Raw genomic sequence first — 16,756 nt, 5'->3', positions numbered from 1 at the left:
TATTGTGGGAACAGGAGAAAGACCAGATTCTTGCCCATTGGGTTTCTCTGGCCTTGGAGAGCCAGCATGGAGTGAGGAAGATGGTGCAAGCCCATGGGCAGGGAAGGGGATGTGTCCAGAAGTAAAAGAGGTCAGCAAGCCTGGGTTTCTTCAGACACTGCTCCTTCTCTGCACTCTGCATAAGTCAGCCTCTAGTTCATTATCTAGAAAAAGCCACTCACCCAGATGATTCTCAGTTCTGTGTTCCTGATGACATCCCTAGCACATACTGAAAGGAAACTTTTAGTGCTCTGACACACAAAGGCCCCCGCTCTGTTTTATATTTTCCTAAGCGTTGTGATTATCTTGCTGAGGGGTGTTTTCTCAGCCTGCCTAGAAAGACAGCATAGTACACAGTGGAAATAACGTGGACTTTAGGATATTATCACTATAGAAATCCAGTTTGTCATTTCCCAGTTCTGTGACCTTGTTTAAGTTACCTTTCCTCTCTGAGCCTTAATTTCTTCAGCTATAAAATGGTGATAGTCATGCCTAGAGAGCTGCTAGGATTGAATAAGATGAAGATGATAAGATGGTTAGTATAAAATTTATGGAAAGTAGTGAGAATATATTTGTTTCAGGTCTTCAGACCTCTGAATTCTTCCTCTTGATTTCAATATTTGTTGTTAGCAGAGTAATAACTCTATGCCTTAATTGTAGCCACATTTACTTGTGAAACACAATAGGGCAGGTAGTTGGTAGGGCAAGTTGTACAATAAGGAAAATCAAAAAGTGCTAGAATTTGTCAATTTCTTAAGACTCCTGAAGTCACTAGTGAATGCTTGAAATATCACCTCTTATCTATGCAAGATACCATAATAGGATTTAAAAAAAAAAAAAAAAAAACTGTGTAAAGAAGGGACCATGGAAGAAGTCATTAGTTATCTAATTTGACTATAGATTGTTAGGTTCCTGCCAATTAGAAAGAATCATCAGAAAACATACCTTCTATCCTCCTGTAGCTGTAACAGCTGTGCCTGTATGGCCCTCAAAAGATGAATGTTCATACTTAGCTGTGTCCTCACCTTCCATTGCAGGAAGTCATGGATAATTTCTAAATTAGAAAAATCAAGAAATCAATATAAACATATTATTTAGAAATACTAGAAGAAACCGCTGAAACAGTTGAAAGTGGTTACCTTTGGAGGGGTATGTGATAGAAAGTGAATATGAGAATGTGTAGGACAGGGAACAACTGTGTTTTGTTTTACATCTTTTAATGCTATTGGTCTTTTTACACTAGGTCCAAGTATTTATTGCAAACAAAAATTTGGCCAGGCGTGGTGGCTCACGCCTATAATACCCGCACTGTGGGAGGCTGAGGTGGGCGGATCATGAGGTCAGGAGATCGAGACCATCCTGGCTAACACAGTGAAACCCCATCTCTACTAAAAATACAAAAAATTAGCCGAGCGTGGTGGCAGGTGCCTGTAGTCCCAGCTACTCCGGAGGCTAAGACAGAAGAATGGCACGAACCCAGGAGGCAGAACTTGCAGTGAGCCGAGATCACACCACTGCACTCCAGCCTGGGTGACAGAGCAAGACTCTGCCTCAAAAAAAAAAAAAATAAATAAATAAATAAATAAATAGTTATGATAACCTCATTAACTACCTCAGGCAAAAGAGAGCACATCAGTATTTTGATTAAAGCCTAACGTTGCATAATGCATAATGCATATAATGCATAATGCGTATAAGCTCATTATATGTAGTGATTTTTTCCTTCCTATTCCTAGCCTTTATTTAATTTCCAAATGTTTGGAGGTTTTTCTGCTGTCTTTCTACTATTGATTTTTTAGTTTGATTCCATTATGGTCAGAGAACATACTCTGTATGATTTCAGTCCTTTTGAAATTTTAAGGTTTGTTTTTATATCCCAGGATATCATTTTTGGTGAGTGTTCTATGAGTACTCAAAAAGAACATATATTCTGCTGTTATCATGTAAAGTGGACTCTGTAAATACCAGTTAGATCCCTATTAGTTGATGGTGGTGTTCCAGTCTTTTGAATGAATATCTTTGTTAATTTTCTGTCTGGCAGTTTTCTCAATTGCCTGAGAGTGAGGTTCTTAATGATAATTGTGGATTTTTCTACTTTTTCTTTCAGCTCTCAGTTTTTGTTTCATGTAATTTGAAGCTTTGTTGTTTGTTGCCTGTACATTTAAGATTCCTATATCTTAACGGAGAAGTTGTTTTATCATTATGTAATGTTCTTTGCTATTAGTAATTTTTGTTTTGCTCTGAAGTCTACTGTATCTAATGTTAACATAGCCACCAGTGCTTTTTATAAAACGAATGTGGGCATGATATATCTTTTTCCGTCGTTTTATTTTCAACCTGCATATATTGTTATATTTGAAATGAATTTCTTGTAGAGAGCATAATTAGTTGGGTTGTGTATTTTTCAATCCATTCTATCTCTGTCTTTTATTTGGTGTGTTTACACTATATTTAAGCTAATTATTGATATATTAGGACCCAAGTCTATCATTTTGTATTTTTCTGTTTGTCCCCTTTGCTTCTCTCTCTCTCTCTTTTTTTTTTTTTTTTTTTTTTTTGCCTTTTCTGTGGGTTACTTGGACACTTTTTAGAGTTTCAGTTTGCTTTGGGTGTTACATTTTGAGCATATCACTTTGTGTAGTGCTCTCATTGGTTACTCTAGATATTACCATGTGCGTATAAAATTAAACACAGCCTACTGGTACTGGCTTTTCCCCTTTAAGTGAAGTGTAGAAACCTTACTTCCATTTAGGTCTTTTTACGTACCCACTCCCCACACTTTTTGAGTATAATTATTTAAATATTTTTTCTTCATATATGTAAGATGGTTATTTTGTCTATAACCACATAAGATGGTATTACAGCTTCCGTTTTGAACAGAAAATGTGATGAAAGAAACTCATGAGGTGCAGAACAGTCTATTACATTTCCCTTTATTTTTATCTACCCCATTGTTCTTCTTGCCTTTCTAAAGTTCCCAGCCTCCTTCTGTTATCATTTTGTGTTTGGAGAGCTTCCTTTAGCTATTTGTTAAGGGTACATCTGCTAGAAGCAAATTCTCATAGTGTTTTCTTCCTCTGAGAACGTTATTATTTCCCCTTCATTCATGAAGGGTAATTTTGCCAGGTACAGCATTTGGGATCGACAGTTCCTTTGTTTCAGCATCTGAAACATGTCATGCCACTTCTTTCTTACCTCCATGGTTTCTAATGAGAAATTTGCTGTCATTCAAGTTGGTGTCAATTTGTAGGTAATATATCATTTTTCTGTGGCTGTTTTTAAGATATTTTTATCTCTGGTTTTCAAAATTCTTGGTATGGGCCTCTTAAGATTTCTTCTGTTTGGAGTTCACTCAGCTTCTTGAATTTGTGGGTTTAAGTTTTCACTAATTTGGGGGAGTTTTCAGTCATTATTTCTTCAAATGCTTTATTTTTATCCAACATTGTCCTCTCTGTTATTCTGATGATATTAATGTTAGATCTTTTGTTACTGTCCTATAGATCCCTGAAGCTCTGTTTTTTAGTTTATTTTCTCTATGTTGTTTAGATTGACTAAATGCTGTTGATCTGTTTTCAGGTTTACTGATTTTATTTTTTATTAGCTCCACACTACTATTGAGTCTGTCCTGTGAGTTGTAAAATTTTGGTTATTGCCTTTTTCAGTTCTATACTTTCCATTTGGTTCCTTTTTATGACTTCTATTTCTTTGTTGGAACTTTTTATTCTTTAAAATTTGCTGCAAGAGAATTTGTAGTTTATTGTGAAGCATTTTTTTTGATGGTTGCTTTAAAATCCTTATAATTCCAATATCTGATTTATTTCAGTGTTGGCATGAGTTGATTGTCTATCATTCATATTGTGGTTGTCCTGGCTCTTGATATGAATATTTATTTTTTAAAAAACATCCTAGACATCTTGGTTATTAGGAGAGTTGTTGTTTTTTGTTTTTTGTTTTTTTAAATAGGCAAGTCTCTCACTCTGTCGTCCAAGCTGAAGTGTAGTGGTGTGATCATAGCTCACCTCTTGGTCTCAAGCGATCTTCCTCCCTCAGCTTCTTGAGCTGGAACTGCAGGCTCATGCCACTATGCCTGACTAATTAAAAAAAGAAAAAAAATTTATAGAGGTGAAGTCTCACCGTGTTGCCCAGGCTGGTCTTGAACTCCTGGGCCCAAGTGATCCTCTCGCCTCAACCTCCCAAAGTGGTGGGATCACAGGTATGAGCCACTGTGCCCAGCCTATTAGGAGACTTTTGATCTTACCGAAATATTCTATTTTAGCAGGTGGCCACTTTGTTCATGTTTAATGTGTAGGGTTCTGGCCTACTTTCTTGGGCTTAAGTTGCAATGACAATTTTATTCTCTGAGCCCTTTCAATGCTATTCTGGGCTGATTTTTTCTTTTGACACGAAGGTTCCTGCTCAAACCCTGTTGGTTCTGTTGATAAAGGCAGAAGGCACTTCCCTAGGCTACCTGCTATTGCTGGGTGACCTTCATTGCAGGAACCAGAAGGCACTGGGCCTGAGTCTCTTTAAGCCACTGGCTGGAGGGCAGGGAGACACAGGGCTTTACTGTGGCTGCTGCAGCAAAAGGATCAGACCATCCACCTGCCTGGGTTGTGGAAAAGGGCCTGAGAGGGTCTGAGGTTTCACTGCTCTGCAGCTTCCGGTGAATGTCAGCCCAGGTTGTTGAGCTGGAGTTGGAGCTCCTGACTACTTCCTCCAAATTAGCCTCTGTTGGGCTTCCCTTCTCCTGGTTCTTTGACTAAAAGCATACTTTTCGGAACTGCCTGTTGGAGGTTCCAGTGTTCAGGCCTCTACAGCTCTTAGTCTTGGGGGTATATGGGACAGGAAAGAAAACCCAAGAACTCAACCACATTGTGGTTTTTCATGTTCTGAGGCCCCCAACCAGTCCGTCTTTTCAGTTTTGAGAGCTCTTTTACCATTGTTGAATATTGTTCAATAAATTTTAGGATATTGGTTTGTATTTAGAGAGAAGGAGCAGGGGAAATGAAGTCTATGTCATATTGTTCTAGAGCTGGATCTCCTAGCCTTTAAAATGCTGATATATCGGATTTAGCTGTATTTCCTCCAATGCTGTCTTTTCAGGATTTTGGGGAGTATCAGGAAAGCTACTATTCAGTACAAACCACCGAGGGAGAGCAGATATCCCAGCTGATTGCAGGCTACATTGACATCATCCTGAAAAAGGTATTTTGTATTGATGCAAATTGGAAAAGCAAGACCGCTTTATTAAAAGGCTCAGTTTCGATGGTGTGGGTACCTTGAAAAAAAAAGCCCTTTTAAAAAATACTTGAGGCCAGGCACGGTGACTCATGCCTGTGATCCAACACTTTGGGAGGCCGAGGCGGGCAGATCACCTGAGGTCAGGTGTTCGAGACCAGTCTGGCCAACATGGTAAAACCCCGTCTCTACTAAAAATACAAAAAAATTAGCCAGGCATGAGTGCCTGTAATCCCAGTTACTTGGGAGGCAGAGGCAGGAGAATCGCTTGAACCCAGGAGGCGGCGGTTGCAGTGAGCTGAGATCACGCCACTGTACTCCACCCTGGGCGACAGAGCAAGACTCTGTCTCAAAAAAAAAAAACAATAAAACTTGATTTACTAATTTCATCTTTAATCATTAATTAAGTATGAGATATTTGACCTCAAGATCCTATGAGAATTCCTGCTTTTTCTGTAGCACATATTTGTATCATCTACTACCAGGCAGTGAACAATAGCATGTCACTTAGCTAATGAATGAGCCTAGCACCCCTCAGCATCTTCCTTTCCACGTAGCTGTACTGTGCTTTTCAGCCTCTGTGGAAACTTGGATTGAGGAGCTAAAAGTGATCTTTGTAGTTTTCGTGTTTTTGTTTTTTTTTTTTTTTAAACAAATGTAATGGGTTTATATGCCATAGTAGTATACAGAAAAACAGATTTCTTAAGGTTTCAAGATACAGCCCATTAAAAAAACCAAGTTTTAATAGAATGTTAATATGTGCATCTTGATTTTTTACTATGTAAAATTAAAGTCTGTGCAATAAATACATGACATTTAACTATATATTAAATAATATATTTCTCTCGTTTATTATTATGCTTTTGTTCATCCATCACTTACTAAATATCCAGTATAAAGAATTTTGAGTAAACTTCAACACTTTCACTTGTGTCCCTTCAAAATGTTTTTTTAAAGGTCCTTGTATGAAGACCTGCTGATTTTCTTTTCTTTCTTTTTTTTTTTTTTTCTTTGAGACAGAGTCTTGCTCTGTCACCCAGGCTGGAGTGCAGAGGCACAGTCTTGGCCCACTACAACCTCTGCCTCTGAGTTCAAGCAATTCTCCTGCCTCAGCCTCTGGTGTAGCTGGGATTACAAGCTCCTGTCACCATGCCAGGCTGATTTATGTTTTGTTTTGTTTTTTTTTTTAAAGAGATGGGGTTTCACCATGTTGACCAGGTTTGTCTCGAACTCCTGACCTCAAGTGATCCGCCCACCTCAGCTCCCAAAGTGCTGGGATTACAGGTATGAGCCACTGTGCCCGGCCTGGGTTTCATTTTTGCATTTTGTTTTATTGCATTTCCAGAAACAAAGTAAAGATCGGTTTGGACTAGAAGGTGATGAGGAGTCAACCATGTTAGAAGAGTCCGTTTCCCCAAAAAAGTAAGTATTATGAAGAGCACTAGAGAACCACCTTCTCCCTAGATGGGCAGGTTTCCTCTTGCCAGCTTGGAGCCTGCTGCTCTGAAGCCTGTCACCTGGCGAAGATGACAGCAGATGATATAGTTGAATCTTCTTCAAGCATGGTCCCCAGACCAGCAGCATTGAAGTGGCAAAAGTCTCGTGAGGGAAGCTGAGGATTTTAGGGAAGCATTGACCAAAGTGTGGCGTTTAACTGTCTTTGAGGCAGTAAGTGTTCATGAGTCCTGTTCCGCATTTCTGATTTAAATCTCATGATCGAATCATACCATCAAGGTCAGAGGATGAGCCTCTGTTTGATTCTGGCCCCTTTTGTGGGAGGAGGGCGTGTAGCCAGTGGAGGAGTTTCAGTGAAGCACTGCTGCATGCCACGCTTGTCTCGAGTGCTGTGAGGTAGCATAGTACAGGCGAGTGGTGAAGAACATGGAAACTCGTGCTGGGCTCAAGTCTGGGGTCTGTGTTCCACTGTGTGGCCCTGGGGATGAATTCTCTTCTGGCATGATCTCATCTATAGAATGGGGATAATGATATTACTACCTAAGTAGGTTTTATTTCTGTGGTAGTTACTAATAAAGCACATAAAACAATGCCTGGAACATAGCACTTGCTATTATAACTATCATCCTCACAATCATTATTTTAAATTCACAGTGTTCTCAATTTAGCGCCATTTGTAGATGAGGAGACAGGTTTATTACAATTAAGTAACATCTAATAAATGTTTTTTATGGGGAACCTATACAGGCATCTCTTTTATATTAATAGAGCAATGTAATGACTGTTCTTTATTCTTTAGTGTGTGTGTCTGACATTCTGTCTCATCTGGAATTCCAGTAACAGCTCCCTATGCAAAGGGAGGCCAAGTGCTATCATTCTCTGTCCACGGATAAGGAAACTGAAGCTCATGAAAATTAGTTGAGATATACACATGTGGTAGAGCCAGGACTCAGATTCAGATCTTGCGATGTTTCCCATAGTATGCTGCTAGAAAGTTCTAGCATCTTCTAGTCCATTAAACTTACTTAGCTATAGTAGTTTCTCTAACGTTTTCACCCTTGCTGCCAGTTTCTCACAATTTGCTTCCTAATCACCCAAAAGGTGTTTTTCCATTTGTCCCCACTAGTATGCAAGTTAGAACCAAACTTGATATGATGTGTTTCTAGTACTTGCCACCCTTGGGCAGAGCACCGTAAGTCCTTGGAATTATTCATGGCCATTGGATGTAAATTAGTGAGCTAGTGCTCTCTGACAGGGTGATCTGCTTCACTTCAGAGGACTCTGCTGTGCTTTGCTTCCCATAGGAGCAGCCCAGTAAGTGTCTGAGCCCAGAGGGCTGGGACCTTCCCCTGCCTGGGACCACTGTAGCCTCCTCTGCTGCCCACGGCATCACTGTGGGGTCTGATCAAGGCAAGCAGGAAGAATGGTCAGGATGGTCGCCATCTCTAGACCTTCCGCTTCTTCCTATGTTGATCCTTGGCTGAGATCTCAGAATGCAACTGACTTCTCACTGGAGCCTCCAGACCCACCTTCCCTAGTCTCTCACCACCCCACCCCTAGACTGCAGTGTTTCTCCATGGATGCCTAATGCTTGGGATCTCGGCTTGGCTATCGAGCCTTGCCCTGGGCAACAGGGAATGATTTGTGATGGTGCAAGGGCCCTGGGACAGAGGCCCCTGTCTCTTCATGCAGCTGCACCTGCACCTTCCTTCCACCTCACAACACACACAGACGGTGTCTGTGGGTTTGTCTGCTGGGCTGCTGAGGAACATACACCACCCTCAGACTTCTTACCTCCAGACGATCCGCGTCCTTTGCACTTATTCTTCATTCTAAGACAATATAAAGTAAACAATGCAATTTTTTGGCTGAGCACTGTGGCTCACTCCTGTATTCCCAACACTTTGGGAGGCCGAGGCGAGTGGTTCACCTGAGGTCGGGAGTTTGAGACCAGCCTGGCTAATATGATGAAACCGTGTCTCTACTAAAAATACAAAAAATTAGCCAGGCGTGGTGGCAGGCACTGGTAATCCCAGCTACTTGGGAGGCTAAGGCAGGAGAATCACTTGAACCCGGAAGGCGGAGGTTGCAGTGAGCTGAAAAAAGAAAAAAATTAAAAATGCAATTTTTCTATTAGATACCTTAAGAGTCTTCCCAATATTTACCTGAAAGCATTTGGGGAAGGTGCCAAAGCCTCACGTGGTCAAGGCTCTACAGGCAGTGAAACATCCTCTGTGGTCAGTGGTGGTGGGCCTGACGGAGAAAGCTAAGCTGTGGGAGATTTCCCCCTAGCTTCATTTCCACATTTCCCCTTTCAAGCTACAGATAAATGATCTGTATCTCTGATGCTTGGAGTGGAACCTGGCAGAAGGTTGATACCTGTTTAGTGAATGTTCTTTCAGGTATGATTTACCAAAAATAATATATCAACATATCAAAACATTCACTTAAAACCTGGGACATCATCATTATAGGAATCTCTGTGTTGTTGTTGTCATTTTTTCTTCTTGAGACAGAGTCTTACTCTGTTGCCCAGGCTGGAGTACAGTGGCATGATCGTAGCTCACTGCAGCCTCTGGCTCCTGGGCTCAGGTGATCCTCCCACCTCATCCTCTTGAATAGCTAGGACTGTAGGCATGTACCACCACTCCAGGCTAAGTTTTTGAATTTTTTGTAGAGATGAGGTCTCATATGTTCAGGCTGGTCTTGAACTCCTGACTTCAAGGAATCCTCCCCGCTTGGCCTCCCAAAGGGCTGGGCTTACAGGGGTGAGATACTGCACCCAGCCTTGTATTTTTAATAACAACTAATTGCATAATACCATAAATCTATTAAGTGGATAAATTGGGAGTAATTATTTACATTACTTATTGTAAAAGGATTCATCTCAGAGCTCTGCTAAGTATTGTGATGCCACTTCTTCATTCCTGCTTCTCTGTCTGTATGCGCCTCTTTAAACTGGCCTTCACAGCATAAAGCAGGGAACATATGTGACATCTGTGGGGTCTCCTCATTGCACTCCACATGGGTGGCGTCCTTGCAGTGACCAAACCGCTTTTCCCGGCAGGTCCACCATCTTGCAGCAGCAGTTCAACCGGACCGGGAAGGCAGAGCACGGCTCAGTGGCGCTGCCGGCCGTGATGCGCTCGGGCTCCAGCGGGCCTGAGACCTTCAACGTTGGCAGCATGCCCTCGCCACAGCAGCAGGTCATGGTTGGGCAGATGCACCGAGGCCACATGCCGCCACTGGTGAGGCTTCCTGTGCTCCTCCCCCGCTCGTTAGTCTGCTGCCTCCGGCATGCAGGGTGGACACCAGCGGTGGTGATGGGCTGAGTGTTGGAACTCTCTGTAGTTCCCGGCTGAACCATGCGTCATTCAGCTGTGCATTTTTTAAATTGGATGACTCGGATCACTGCCTGTTTAGTATCGGAGGTGTCCTCTGTGACTGGAAAATTACGAAGCTCTCAACATGACTTGTGATACAGGGACAGAACCCTGCTCCCATGTCCTGGCAGCACCAAGCTGATTGGTCCAGATACCCCTAGGAAAGTCTGAGAAGTAGACCAGGTTTTTAGCAATCTTGAGGTTTCACCCTGGGAGTCATTGATTGCTTTCCACTGTGCTGATCTGTCTGGCTCGGTGCCTCTCAGGCTGGCCTTGGGACTGACTCCCTTGCTATTGGACGAGAACTTTTTGAAAGCTCAGGAGCAACACTTGTCTCTGAAAAAGTGTGTTGACCATAGATTTAGGTGGAGTCCTTAAGCATCTATCAGGAAGCATTCTCATTTAACACCCACGTGTTTCCTGTACATGAGGAGGTCCTCAGTACTCAAAGACTGGATCACCTCAGTTCCCCTGCAAGGACTCTTACGAGCCTTCTTGTCAGCTAATTAAGCTCTTCACACACTTCTGATTATAATCCCGCCATGGCAATCACCTTCATTTTGTGTTCTATTAATATAATGCAGTATCTATTTCTGGCCTCCAGGTTGAAATGAGAGACAGTTCAGGCGCTTGTTGAGATGTAGCCTGGGCTGCTCTGTCTCGAGCGCAGAGTTCTGTTTTGCTTTGTTTTGCATAAAGGGCCATGTCAGTCCCAGGAGTGTGGGATGGCAGCTTTGTTTCATCTGCCTTTGCAGACCTCAGCCCAGCAGGCCCTGATGGGGACGATCAACACAAGCATGCATGCCGTCCAGCAGGCCCAGGATGACCTCAGTGAGCTCGACTCGCTGCCACCTCTCGGCCAGGATATGGTAAATACTGTTGAGTGGTTTTCATGCCAAGTCTCTGTCCTGGCAGAAAGCAGTGTTATGTACTCGGTCAGGATTCATCTAGGTAAATTTCTGTCTCTAGGTGAAATGGAAACCCATGATATTTTCAGGAGAGTGAGACTTCGTCTCTCAGTTGCACCCATAGGAGGAGAAAATCACAGGGTACTGCAGGCTGTCGGCAGTACCATGGGAGGGCAGAGAACTTGGACCCTAGGATCCTGCGACCTGGGTTCAAACCCCAGCTCCAGTACTGGCTGTGTGAATCTGGGCTACTTGCCTTCTCTAATCCTCTACTTTGTCATCTGTAAATAGAGTTGTTGTGAAGCTGCAATGATCTAATCACCTGTAGAGTTCTTACCATGGCCCCTAGCACATAGTAAGAGCTCAGTAAGCATTAGCTGTTTGTTAGTTTTATCGCTACCAGTGGTTCTCAAACTGTAGCATACATCAGCATCATCTGAAGGGCCTGTTAAAACACACATTGCTGGACTCTCCCCCCATTTTTTGTTTTGTTTTGTTTTTGTTTTTGTTTTTGGATCTTGGGTAGGGCCTGAGATTTTGCATTTCCAACAAGATCTCTGGTGATGTCAACGCTGCATGCCTGGGGACTGTGCTTTGAGAAGCACTGGCTTACTACCATTGAGCTTTTCAGCAAGGTAGGGTGATTAACCCAGAGATCTTCCTGTAGCTACTGGCTGCATAAAATCTTCCAGCTCCTCACTGCTCAAATCGTGGTCCCAGGACCAGCAGCATGGCAATTCCTAGAGTCTTGTAAGAGGTGCAGAATCTTGGGCCTTTCCCAGCCCACTCAAACAAAATCTGCTTTTTAGCCAAGTTCCCAACTTCTTTGTGTGACCATTAAAGTTTGAGAAGCACCGGCTAGCACTGTCATTCTCAACTCTGCTTTGTAGGTTAGAATCATCTGAGGAACTTTAAAAACAAAGCCCAAAGCACCAGCTCTGACCAAATAAATCGATGTTTCTGTGGGTGGAGCCTGAGAATCAGTGGTTTTTATTCTCACTAGCTGATTCTAATGGCCAGTCAGGGTTGACAACCACTGTTGTAGGACTGTAGGTGCCATCACAGGGGCCAGAACCAAGATACAGTCTGTAGTCTCATCTTGTCCTGCCAGGATAACTGCCTTCCAAGTTCTCCCAGAATGCTGAGTTTTTCATTCGCACATTTGTGTGCGTGGAGGTTGCTGGTATCCTCAGTGCCATTTCTCCCAGGTACCCGAAAACAATAAACATTTTGCTTTGGAGAACTCCAGAGTAAAAACATGTATGGCAGACTCCCACATCCAGTATAATTGGGAGGTAGAGTTTTAATATATTTAAGATTTAACATTCCTCCTTCACCAGTTTTCAAAGATTTAGAATGCAAGAAATTATTTTTAGTGCTAGTCACATCCTGAACATAGATGAATATTTTTGGGATATTTTGGGAAGCAGACAAGCACCTTACTGCAGGGTCATCATTATCAAGATAAATGATCATTTATTAGGTAAGTTCTGAAATACCAGAAAATAGAGAACTTGCTATTTATAGGTTCAAATAAACATATAAAGTATAAGAGCTGGAAAGGTTTTTAAAAACCATTGAATTCCTACAGTAGAAAAAGTATAAGGCACAGGACCTGGATATGATTTGCCCAAGGTCCTATCACCTACTAGTGGTAGATCTGGATCCAGAACAGGGGTCTCGACCCATCCCCTCATCTTACCAGGAAGGGTCTTACCATCTACATGAGCATGGCCTTCAGTCGTCTTCAAGGCGATGCGTGTTGTAAGCAAGAGACATTTCCGACATTGACAGAGAACACCTATGAGCTGAAACACCCTCCTTCTCACCCTGCTCCCTGCAAAGCAAGGTGAAAATTGGCAACAACTATCAGTGCTAATGTGCAGTATTATTATGAAACATTGATTTTTCGCTTCTCATTCTTTTTCAATTGAATTTTTCTAAATAAAGCCATGTGGAATTTTTCTCCCTAAGATCTTAAAAGTTAAAAACGCAAACAACATAATTAATGTAAGACACAGGGAGAATTTGGACGCCATTGAGTATCTCCGAAGGAGCAAGAGGCCTGTTAAGGATACCGTTTAGGATAACTTAAGGGCCCTGTCGGCGCTGGCCTCATAAGAAGAATGTAGCCAAAATGCTGGTCTGATTTTATGGTGGGGCATTTCCGGTCTCCTGGGTGATTCTGTGCTGTGATTGTGTTGTGCCGTTGTCTGGCTTTGCAGGCATCTAGGGTATGGGTTCAGAACAAAGTCGATGAATCCAAACACGAAATCCATTCTCAAGTTGATGCTATCACGGCTGGAACGGCTTCAGTTGTTAACCTCACGGCGGGTAAGTCCCTTGAGATTTGTGCTGCATTGGAGTTTTGTTTAAAAGCTGTTTTTTTTAATTTTAAAATATAAGTTATCTGTTGATTGAAACAATAGACTTCATATTATGAGAGGATAGTCTATTCTTAGGCACTTGGAGTGCTGTAGGCGTTTTCTCCAAGTGACCCAGGAGAGCGGGTAAGGAACATCTTATTGCTTTTTGCCTGTATCTTGCATCCTCGTTAAAAAACACCTATTCAGATCTTCTCATGGCTTGTCAGTGTGCTGGACATACTGCAAAGTCTGTTGAGGCTACTTTCTCGCTTCTGGGTACCTACAATTGGAAAATGGTTTTGAATGAACAGACCTGTCATATGTGCCTTCGCCCATCTTGTCCAGCAGCGGTCTCTTCTGGCACAGTGTGGCTCCCAGCCTTGCGCTCTCAGAGGAGAGCTGGGAGCTTGCTTGGTTTCACCCTGCAGCATATCAGCCTTTCAGGAGCAGAGTTGACCCCCTGAGCTGCTGACAGGGGCCTAATGAAAAAGACTGTGAGATGCTGAGACATCCTTTGGATTTTTAAAGGTGGTTGTACTCAGTATTTCAATACTTGAGGCCTCCAGGCAAAAGGACCTTTTTGAAGTCACTGTGGAGACAGGGAGCAGGCCATCTCACTGTGCTCATGTGAAGCTTGGTGTCTGACTCCTGCAGGATGGTGGGTGAGGAACTCCTGCCAGTGTGGGGTTTTGAAAATTCTCACTAGAACCATGTGCCCTCCTTTAATGGGGATGGTTCTTTTCTCTCCCAGGTGACCCTGCAGACACTGACTACACAGCTGTGGGATGTGCGATCACCACTATTTCTTCCAACCTGACGGAGATGTCCAAGGGTGTGAAGCTACTGGCCGCCCTCATGGATGATGAGGTGGGCAGCGGGGAGGACTTGCTCAGAGCTGCCAGGACCCTCGCTGGGGCAGTGTCAGACTTGCTGAAAGCTGTGCAGCCTACTTCTGGAGAGGTGAGCTCCAGAGGCAAGCAATCACTGGGGTTCTGATGGGACGGCTGCATCCGCGGGGGGACCATGGGGCTCTTGCTTCCCCAGCTGTTCCTTGCATCCTGATGGGGTATGTTTCTCTCTGCAACTAAGAGCTCAACCACATTCAGGAGTGGTTGAGCTCTTAGTATAAAGGCCTCCCCCTCAAGGGTACTTGAGTTGATGCAACCCCAGGAACTTAACACACACGATTAACACACATTTAAGGGGAATGTAAGTTTGCACCGTAATTTCCACAGAATGCATATCACCTTCTTACCACCTGAACAAGGCTCACTAATGGGCCATTCAAACCCACACACCTATTGCTGCTTTCTGAGACACTGGGTGTTTCCTTGCAGATTTCACCAGGATGTCTTCTGCCCGGCAGACCACCTGAGATTCTCACTGATAGACAAAGGGAGCAAATTCTATGAGATTCTACTTCCTGTACTTCCATGTCTGATGGCACTGGAGGAAATGCGTTTTCTTTCCAATTAAAGTGTGTTCTTTGTTCACAGCCTCGACAGACAGTTTTGACTGCTGCTGGCAGCATCGGACAAGCCAGTGGGGATCTTCTGAGACAGATTGGAGAGAATGAGACCGATGAGCGATTCCAGGTAGGATATTTGCAGGCTTATAGTCATGGAAAGAAGTCTAAGTGATGGTCTAGACCCCAGCAGGCAGAATGTAATATCTCAAAAACTAACTAAATTTTCTTTGAGATTGTCAAAAATGCGATTGAGATGTATTATCTTGGGAGTGAGGTCTTTTTGTGTTACCAAAAAAAATTTTTTTTAATAGGAAAACTAATTTCACTGACACCATGTTTCATCACTGTAAAGCACATATGTAGCTTTCCTGATTTGTTGTTGTTGTTGATGTTGTTCATTAGAGTTTCACTCTGTCACCCAGGCTGGAGTGCAGTGGCATGATCTCGGCTCACTGCAACCTCTGTCTCCCGGGTTCAAGCGATTCTCCTACCTTGACCTCCTGAGTAGCTGGGATTACAGACGCACACCACCACACCCGGCTAATTTTTGTATTTTTAGTAGAGATGGAGTTTCACTGTGTTGATCAGGCTGATCTCAAACTTCTGACCTCATGATCGGCCCACCTCGGACTCCCAAAGTGCTGGGATTACAGGCGTGAGCCACCACACCCGGCCCTGATTATTATTATTTTTTTCAATATGCTGGACATTCTTTCATCACAAGAAGGGAGGAAATATTAATAGTGTCATGAACTCCTGGTATCTGTCACCTAACCTCTGATTATCAGCGCCTGGCCAGTCTTATTTTATCTGTTTAGGAGAAGGGTTTAATGGCATCATTCTTGAGTCCTCATAAACATGAAAATCTACGTACTTCAACACACATACACACACAGAGAGAGAGAGAGAATTTCCTTTGTACCCAGAGGTGGTTTGTTTTTTGTGTCTTATCCAAAACCACAAGCGTGGCAGAGAAGTCTTTTTTGTGACCCTTCTTTTTCAATACCAGGGACATGTGCTGCTTGCCCTCTGGGGAGCGCGTGTCACCACTGTGTGCAGTATCACCTCACGGCAGCTCAGAAAGCATCAGGTATCTCTGCTCGTCTGCCTCCATCCCTGTCGCTCAAAGGGTGAGGCGCAGAGGCCTGCTGCTGGGGGAGTTCAGGCCAGGATGAGCTGCTTATGTGCTGGTGGGCCAGTGCTCTTTACTCCTCCTCCTAAGTCTCTAATTTTGCAAGACATATATAAATATATCCTAATTAAATTGTTACTGTTCTAGCCCAGGTTCTCTGAAAGATGCCGTTTTCCAAATCCTGTGTCAAGTTCACTGTTTAGGATTCTACAGAATTTCATTGGCCTTCACTTATTAAAATTTTTTTTGAATTATTATATAGTGAAATATTTACTTAGAAGAAATCACAAAGAATTGCAAACTTATATGAACTCATACCACAAATATCACCAAGTCCAGAAAATAACACAATGTTTCTATTAACTACCTGACACCTTTCAATACCTTTTTTCCTGCATTTTTGATTTCATCTATTTTGACCACCTCTTCATTTGGCAGTGATTTTATAATATGTTATAGATGGAACAAAAAGATCATTAGCTTTCCTCTGGCATTCAGGTTTCTTGCTTCATGGGTGGCAATTTTGCATGCCATTTTATCTAGAACTTCCAAATTTTATAAGCAAAAGATGTGTTAGTTAAACTAAGATGTGATCATGTATATTGTGAGACATGAAATTTCAACCTTCATGAGTAGATGTGTTTGTTTCTCCTTCACTCTCCACATGCCTGTGGCACTGGGCTATGGGATTCACTTATGTCCCGCAGTGCAATAAGGCATTCAATGTATATTTATGTCATGATGGAGGCTGAGTTCGTATCATGGGC

The 16,756-nt window shown here is 42.8% G+C and overlaps 1 protein-coding gene across 3 annotated transcripts in view; it reads left to right on the top strand.

Moving 5' to 3' along the window:
- Positions 1-16,756, top strand: part of TLN2 (talin 2) — a 461,407-nt gene that overhangs the window by 305,994 nt on the left and 138,657 nt on the right. For all 3 annotated transcript variants that reach the window (XM_030931227.1, XM_010374223.2, XM_030931226.1), the window contains 7 exons: positions 5,143-5,244; positions 6,623-6,699; positions 9,800-9,980; positions 10,871-10,984; positions 13,249-13,357; positions 14,141-14,349; positions 14,886-14,984. In XM_030931227.1, the coding sequence (XP_030787087.1) occupies positions 5,143-5,244; positions 6,623-6,699; positions 9,800-9,980; positions 10,871-10,984; positions 13,249-13,357; positions 14,141-14,349; positions 14,886-14,984 (891 nt within the window). The remainder of the gene's footprint in view (positions 1-5,142; positions 5,245-6,622; positions 6,700-9,799; positions 9,981-10,870; positions 10,985-13,248; positions 13,358-14,140; positions 14,350-14,885; positions 14,985-16,756) is intronic.

This window comes from Rhinopithecus roxellana, chromosome 5 (assembly GCF_007565055.1).
Source record: "Rhinopithecus roxellana isolate Shanxi Qingling chromosome 5, ASM756505v1, whole genome shotgun sequence".
NCBI lineage: Eukaryota > Metazoa > Chordata > Mammalia > Primates > Cercopithecidae > Rhinopithecus > Rhinopithecus roxellana.
This window is presented reverse-complemented; position numbering and strand designations above follow the sequence as displayed.